Source organism: Eurytemora carolleeae, unplaced genomic scaffold, assembly GCF_000591075.1.
Source record: "Eurytemora carolleeae unplaced genomic scaffold, Eaff_2.0 scaffold1006, whole genome shotgun sequence".
NCBI classification, from domain to species: Eukaryota; Metazoa; Arthropoda; class Copepoda; order Calanoida; family Temoridae; genus Eurytemora; species Eurytemora carolleeae.
The window spans coordinates 2,723-11,293 of NW_019396893.1; the positions used below are offsets into that span (position 1 = coordinate 2,723).

At 30.2% G+C, this 8,571-nt stretch overlaps 1 protein-coding gene across 1 annotated transcript; it reads right to left on the minus strand.

Annotated features, from left to right (window-relative positions):
• Window positions 1-897: 897 nt before the first annotated feature.
• On the minus strand, window positions 898-5,051 carry LOC111709853 (uncharacterized). The gene is made up of 5 exons (XM_023483772.1): window positions 4,955-5,051; window positions 4,329-4,428; window positions 3,841-3,880; window positions 2,821-2,886; window positions 898-1,614 (listed from the first exon to the last, which is right to left on the minus strand). The coding sequence occupies exons 1-5, from the start codon at window positions 5,022-5,024 to the stop codon at window positions 1,552-1,554; spliced, it is 339 nt and encodes a 112-aa protein (XP_023339540.1). The 5' UTR covers window positions 5,025-5,051; the 3' UTR covers window positions 898-1,551.
• Between the last annotated feature and the right edge of the window lie 3,520 nt (window positions 5,052-8,571).

Below are 8,571 nucleotides of genomic sequence, written 5' to 3' on the forward strand. Positions count from 1 at the left end.
TATAACCCATAAATTGGAATCACTTCAGTAAAGATTTCTACGAAAATCTTTATTTAGTTTTGAGACATTGTTGATAAAATCAATAGGAGGGGAATTCAAATCTTTTATTTTAAAGATTAGACGAAATTTTCCTAAGTTCATTACTTTGCTTCATTACTCTAGCATTCAAGATTTAAACAGAGACACCTAGTGACCAAATTACAAACTTATTCTTAAAACTGCAACACAATAGACCCAATTTTGTTACCATAAACCTAGGGTGTCCCAATAAACATGGGAATGAGAGACGACTTGAAAGTCGTCTTTGATTTATTATATTTAATGCCATGACAAAGAAAGTATAAAATTAGTCTGTACTTCTTAAAGCTTTTAATATAGAATTTTTCACTTAATTATTGATTGGGACACCCTGTGTATAACAAATATTTGTATGAAGCTTAACTACAAAAGTACATTTCAACTTTAATTTCATGAATACTTATCTTATCTTCTCGTAAACAATTAATAAGTGGGGGACCTGAGATGGAATTTAAAGAATTTGTGCCGCGGTTTAAATCCGCCAAAGCCCGGTTTAAATTCAGCGCCGGCTTAAATCTTGAAACATTTGATACAATTTTTAGTGGAACCAACCATATTTAAACCGCGGCTTAAATTTAAACCGCCGCTCAAATTCTTTAAAACACGAATAAATCAACTGCCTGGGACAGATGTCTTCTATATACACACATATTATCATAGTTAACTGCTCTCTTAGGAATTCTACAATTACAATTTTCTTTTACATTTTAAACTTTTATTTCCGGTGAAAACTAGACTTGGATACAGAGAGTTTCATTTTCATGAACATTTATTTTATTAAACATTTGTTAAGCGCACTTTAAAATAATTTTCTCTGACTATTTTTTCACATTTTTTATCACTAATCATCATACTCAAGGTTTTAAGTTTTTGTTTTATCATAAAAAGAATCATATTTCATAATCACAGATATCACAGAATGTTCAGCTGATTATGTGTGTGGAAAATATCGTTCTGAATGCGGGGGGGGGGAGTTTTTTACATCATGGTTAAACTAGCTTTTTAGGATAAATTCCAGCTTAACTTTATTTACCCATAATAATTTCATTCGCTATTTTTTCGTTAAAAAACTGTTTAAGGGAAAAAACATTTATTTTCCAAATGACCATTTATGTTGGTAATTTTATTTTCAAGTTTCTAAATATATAATAAATATTAAATACCAACATTAAATATATGTAGTAAATGAATTTCCAGTCGACATTCCATTATATAGTTTTGCGCCCACCAGAGGATAAGGTTAGTCGCGTCGTTAGAAGAAATCTAACATTTTGTATGTAAATTCAAACTACCGAAAAATTGTGAAATGATTGTAAAGTTTATGCAAATTTGTGACAAATAATTTTAAAAAAAATCAATTTCCTAAATGTTTCAGGCAGTTCAATGTTAAGACCAAAATGATACAATTCTTCTAATATTGATCATGCAGTGGTACCAAAAATAAAATGGAATAAGTTATGGTTCTTCGTCTGATTAATAACAGTCAAAGTGTCCCGATATGAGAGCGGGGTCAGCTAGGATCAGAGGACAGGCAGACTAAAAACAATAACTATAATCATAATCATGGAAGATGCACGAAAAAGGAGAAAATGGAGGTCAAGAAAAGGAGAAAATGGAGGTCAATAAAAAGGAGAAAATGGAGGTCAAGAAAAAGGAGAAAATGGAGGTCAAGAAAAAGGAGAAAATGGAGATCAAGAAAAAGGAGAAAATGGAGGTCAAGAAAAAGGATAAAAAGGAGATCAAAAAAAGGAGAAAATGGAGATCAAGAAAAGGTGAAAATGGAGGTCAAGAAAAGGAGAAAATGGAGGTCAAGAAAAAGGAGAAAATGGAGGTCAAGAAAAAGGAGAAAATGGAGGTCAAGAAAAAGGAGAAAATGGAGGTCAAGAAAAAGGAGAAAATGGAGGTTAAGAAAAACGAGAAAATGGAGGTCAAGAAAATGAGAACATCAAAGTCAAGAAAAGGAGAAAATGGAGGTCAAGAAAAAGGAGAAAATGGAGGTCAAGAAAAGAAGAAAATGGAGGTCATAAAAAAGGAGAAAATGGAGGTCAAGAAAAACAGAAATGACAAAATATTTGCAGCTGCTATCATCCAGTATTATTTACAGAATTTTTTTAAAATTAACATTAAAATATAGAATGATAATAATTAAAGATTTAATCAAATACTTGCTGTATAAAAGATTGCTGCAAGGCATGAAGCATCGTGCATTATATATTATATTTCTTTGTATGTTGAAAATTCCTAATCTATATCTGAGAAGCAACTAGGGAGATATTGTTGTTTTTTAGGTAAAATAACATTTGAATCATTTTAGAAGTTTTTAGGATAAAAATTTAATATGTGGTACGGCAATATTTCATGCGAGGACAGCAATTGTAGTAATTTGTTTCACTAAAAAATAACAAAATGTTTTTATATCATTTTTTCTCAGAAACAAGCTTATAAAGAAAAATGTTGGCATGTTATGTTGATAGGTTGACATTAAAGAAATACCTATTTTGTGTTTAAACAAAGAAAATAATTTTGCTTTTTAATTCGGTTATTAAATTAAATGGGTCTGTTTACAATACACAATCTTTGTGTCTCATATGGACTATTTAAAGTTTTTTAACTAATTCTTAAAGTCGTCTGTCTACTCCAAGAGGTTTATGGTTCTCGATGTAAACATATCTGTATCAATGAGAACCAGATTAATTTAAGTGTGGATTACAAAGATAAAAATACTTGGTTTGAAAACTCTACCTTCAGCCAGCAACCGTAGGGGTTTATAGCGGAGTCCTGAGTTCTCCAAGACCAAAATACACAGGTCTAAAAATTAATTTTTTGTCCTCAAATCGGTGGTATTCACAATCAACGTTCAAATATATTAATTTAGATAAACCTAAATTGGTTGTGTTAATCTTTTTAGCTTAAAAAACTTTTAAAAAGAAGAAAACTATGAAAATTTTTTTTTTAATTTTGTATTTTGAACTGGTTTCAAGGGCATTGTTGTGAATCGGACTATGTCATCTTCGCGTGGAAGATTACTTTAAATAAGGCTTACAGTCTCTTTAAAGGGAGTGACCGGTAATGTATGGTGGTTGAACTGAGTATGCAGTGTTGTGGACAAATTCTTTAGTATTCATTTGAGATATATAAAACTTTTCCACGATGTATAATTACTGCGTTTGAGTGCATAATCGACGTTAAAATCAGGAATTTGAGTTGGTACATTTTCAGAATCGGTTTTTTTAAATGACAACGACGAAAAATAAAGTAAAAATTATATTGTAAACTTATTAGATGTTTAGGAACATAATTCTCAAAAGAAATTTGTCAATAAATCAATGTCTAACATCGTAGAAACGATTTATATGTCTCTAATGAATCCTAACAAATTTGTCCACAATACTACATATTCAGTTCAACCACCATGACATTGCCGGTCACTTCCTTTAAAGAAATATTTTTGCTTAAAAATCTTTGATTTTCCCATAAACCCTTTATTCAATTTTTCACTTAAGTCACTTCATACATTTATTCAATACATCATACATGTTAAATTTAATCTAAATTAAATTTTAGGATCAAATTTCAAATGATTTTTAAATTCCCTTTCAAAGAAACATCGGATAGAAACAAAAATTAGTGAATTAATTTATGTAATCCAAACATTTATAAAATGTTTTTTTTTTGTTTTCTCAAAAAGATCAAAATGAAGAAAAAAATTTAAATCTTACAAAATTTTTTTCAATTAGTCAAATTTTGTAAAAAAGATATTACCCTGTGTTGGTTACACTGGTAAGCACACTCCTGCCAGGTTCTAAAAAATTATATTCTGATAATACATCATACTATATTAGACTACACCTGTAAATGTTAAAATTTACTGGGAAGTATTTATATTGACAAGACAAAAGTGGTTTCTGAAAGAAAAACAACACTCAAAAAATTTGGGAATTTTTGAGCCAAATCTAAATTCAAAATTTAGCATGGGTCGTTTATATTGGGTCAAATTAGAGCACTGAACGAAAACAAACAAAAAGATCGTTAACGAACAAGGAACAAACGAATTGAAAAAACGAATTCGTATATATATATGTTGCCATAGCCGACCAAACGGCTGGACCGATTGGGCTGAATTTTCGTTGTGGACACTCATTAGTGGTCGTGGGGTGTTATCGACTAAAAAAATCGACATTTTTTGTTCTAAAAATTTTTTTTCCCACGGGCAACGCCGGGCCCTTCAGCTAGTAAATAATATTACACACCCTGAATCATAGGCTCGTTCTATATCATTGAAAATACAATCTTGGCCATATGCAGGGCAGGATAAATCAACATCAGTAGCAGCTACAGTTCGATTCAATTCTAAATATATATTAAATAAAGCGATTTCAAAATATCTAGTTTTCGGAATTTCTATATGTTACGCAAAGATGATCGACACCTTTCGTGAATTCCATTAACCCAATCCTGGTTGGGGAAAGGGAGTCCCAGGAAATATATAAACCGACTTATAGATCCGATGATGAAGATGTCGGGTAAATAATTCTAAACTTTTTATATTCGACATCAGGGCATGTTTTTTTATAGTTATTAACTTTTCATAACTTAAAAATGGCATACACACAACAACGCTCACATTAAAAAAGGACCCTTTTCCATTAAAAATGAAAAAAAATGAAAAAATGTTTTAACAAAATGTTAATGCATGGGGTGATTAAAAAGAATTTTTAATGTCCACAACTTGTTTTTAAGTGTTAGAGCAGATCTTGGATTCCTATTTTTGAAAAGCTATTAAAAAATGATGTATAAACAGTACACATTAATTATTATAAAAATTAACCACATATTGATATTTTTTAATGTAAGCCTTGAAAATTTGAATAATTACCTTTTGTAAAAGGAGATGATAAGCTAGAAGCAAAAACAAGACAAAGGATAAAAATTGATTTAAATTCCATATTTATGAATTAAGTCGAAGAAGAAGATGAAACTAAATGGAAAACAAAGATAATGACAGTTTTATAGGTCAACAAAAAGAAGATTTCAAAAATAAATATGGAAATGTTTTTTTTCACTTTTGTTTATTCAAACAAGAATTTTTTTCTTTTTTTAATTCTAAATTTTTCTTTTAATTATAAATTTAGTTTTTCCGTCAAAGATTTAACGTCAGATTTCTTACAAAAACATTTTTTCTGTAAATTCTTATCTTTTCCTCGAATTATCGATTCAATAATGATTTTTACACACTGAGTAAACTATACACTTTTCTAAGAAATTTCAGATTTGATAGCTTTTATGAGACAAAGAACGAAAACTTTCAAAAAAAAACTTTTTGTAATTTCATAAAAACAAATTCAATTTTGATTACTTATTTTCCATTCTGATTCCTGGAACCGTTTTAGCTTTGTATTCTCCATTTTCAATTTAAATATTCCCTTCTCGGAGTTTCCTGATATAAATATTCCTATAAATATTCCTTATATTAGGTTGAGCTGTTGGTAAAATATTCACGTATATTTACATATTTATCAGAACAATTCTCCACATTGTATCCTAAATGTTGAGCTAGGGAGGACAAAGAATGTAAAGGAACGAAATTTTGTACCCCTAGATGTACTATTGTGCCCCTTAAAAAAATATTGTACCATAAACAAAAAATACAGTGTCATTAAATAAAAAAGTGTGCGCCTAAATGAACTTTTGTGCCCCTTAAATAAACTATTGTACCACATAATGATATAATTTGCCCCTAATTATAAACTATTGTGCCCCTAAATGAACTATTGTGCCCCTAAAGGAACTATTTTGCCTCTAAATGATCTATTGTGTCCCTAAATAAACTTGTGTGCCCCTTAAATAAACTAATGTACCACAAAATGAAATACAGTGCCAAAAATGAACTATTTTGCCAATAGATGATTTCTTGCACCCCTAATTAAACTATTGTACCCCTAAATGAACTAGTGTGCCCCTAAGTGAACTAGTGTACCCCTTAAATGAAATATGGTGCCCCTAAATGAACCATTGGGTCCCTAAATGAAATATGGTGCCCCTAAATGAACCATTGGGTCCCTAAATGAAATATGGTTGTGCCCCTAAATGAACCGTTGTACCCCTTAATTAACTACAGTGTCCCTAAATTAACTATTGTGCCCCTAAATGAACTATTGTGCCCCTAAATGAACTATGGTGCCCCTAAATTAACTTATGTACCCTTAAATAAACTATTGTACGTACCCCTAAATGAAGTACAGTGCCCATAAATGAACTTTTGTCCCCCTAGATGAACTATTGTGCCCCTGAATGAACTATTGTGCCCTAAAGGAAATATTGTGCCCCTAAATGAACCATTGTGCCCCTAAATGAACTATTGTGCCCCTAAATGAACTATTGTGCCCCTAAATGAACTATTGTGCCCCTTAAAAAAATATTGTACCATATACAAAAAATACAGTGTCATTAAATAAAAAAGTGTGCGCCTAAATGAACTTTTGCGCCCCTTAAATAAACCATTGTACCATCACATAATTAAATAGCGTGTCCCTAAATGAACTATTGTGCCCTTAAATGAACTATTGTGCCCCTAAATTATCTATTGTGCCCCTTAAATAAACTATTGTACCACAAAATGAAATACAGTGCCTCTAAATGAACTATCGTGCCCCTAAATGAAATATTGTGCCCCTAAATGATCTATCGTATCCTTAAATGAACTATTGTGTCCCTAAATGAACTAGTGTGCCCCTAAATGAACTATTGTGCCCCTAAATGAACCATTGTGCCCCTAAGTGAACTAGTGTACCCCTTAAATGAACTATTGTGCCCCTACATGAACTTTTGTGCCTCTAAATGAACTATATATATGCTAAGAAATGGCGAAGACTTTGCAATTCCACGATTAAAGTACCAGTATTTAAAATCACATCCTATTTTTTATTTTCCGAATCTATGGAATAAATTTAAACCAGTGTTTAAAAATAGCATTGTTAACAGCTGAACGTTTTCCAGTAATTTAAAATCTTATTTTCTACACAAACTTGATGAAAGCTATAGCATAGATTGTAACTCTTATTTATGCGCTGTTTACCTTCTTATAATATATTGCTTTGTTGTCTATTCTCCAGGTTTACTTAAGCTCTCATGATCGGACCTACACAGAACCCTAACAAGAATATTCACCTATCCCTCATTTTTTTTTTACTTTTAACGTATCATACGCCGCATAAATTTAAAGTTTTCAGGGACCTGGACCAGACAGCCAGATATTGAGCTCTCCGGGTTTCCCGGCACTGTAAAAATCATAGAATTCATCAATGTGTTTTTAAAGATAAAAAAAAATGACAAAAAGGTTAGTATAAAACGCTCTTGAGGATTTTGTTATTCATGCTGCGGTATTCATATCTTTATAAAAACCTCTAAAATAAGTTATAACTATGTAGGGTTTAGCTGTTGAATGAAATTATGATGTAAACAGATGATTTTTTTATTCTACGGGGTTGGGAGCTCTTTAAGCCAAATAATGAAGATTATATGTAAATTGGAGAGAAAAATGTTATAATGCTTATATTAGCATTTATTCTTAATGATACAGATGAAAAATATGAGAAAACTTGAAATATAATCATAAATTAGAATAACAAGAAAAGAATTTAAAAAAATACATGAATTTATTAAAAATTTATATTTTATTCAATAAAAATAGAAAAACAACAAAATGTGGTTTTTGAAAAATTTTACTAATTTTTGGCGAACAGGGCTAGCATATTTTATATTTTTTTGGCAAACAGGGATAACATATTTTTCTATTTTTTTTGGCGAACAGGGCTAACATATTTTATATTTTTTTGGCAAACAGGGCTAACATATTTTTATATTTCTTTTGTCACACCTGGTTTTTCAGATTTAATATAAGAGGAAATGATTTCGAAAATGATTTTTGTCAAACTATAAACACAATTATTTTGCTTTAAATATCTTTGAAAAACTTCTCTAAAACATCTGATAGGACCAAAATTGTCTAACCATACTTTAAAAATGGTTCAATTTCTTCTTTATATTTCTTTATTTTTCCTTTAATTCATAGGAATGGTAGAATATCTGTATAATAAAACAAGATTTTTGTATATATGTTGCGTATAGCCAACCAAACGGCTTGACCACTTGGACTGGAAAAAAAATTTTGTGGACACTCATTATTAACCGAAGCGTGTCTTAGGATAAAAATTTCATTTTTTTCAAGGACAACGCCGGGCCCTTCAGCTAGTATATAATAAAGATAATAAGATAAAAATATATAATATAGAAATAAAGGAAAAGATTGGGGAAGCAAAAACCAAATCATGAATCGTTTTTTATCTCCATATCTTTGGAAAACGCGTAAACATCTGATATGACTAAAAATGTTTAATCTATAATTTTAAAATGTTTTTTTTTTTACTTTTCAAGAGCTCTCCCATCAATTTAGAATAGAGGAATATATATCTTGTATAAAAGAATATGTTTGAA

Excerpts from the sequence above, each read along its gene's own strand:
- LOC111709853 (XM_023483772.1), bottom strand. The coding sequence starts at position 5,024 with ATGGAATTTAAATCAATTTTTATCCTTTGTCTTGTTTTTGCTTCTAGC. Across the intron at positions 4,429-4,954 it reads ATCATCTCCTTTTACAAAAG|AATTGAATCGAACTGTAGCT; the intron begins GTAATTATTCAA and ends ATATATATTTAG. Across the intron at positions 2,887-3,840 it reads ACCAGTGTAACCAACACAGG|ACCTGTGTATTTTGGTCTTG; the intron begins GTAATATCTTTT and ends ATTAATTTTTAG.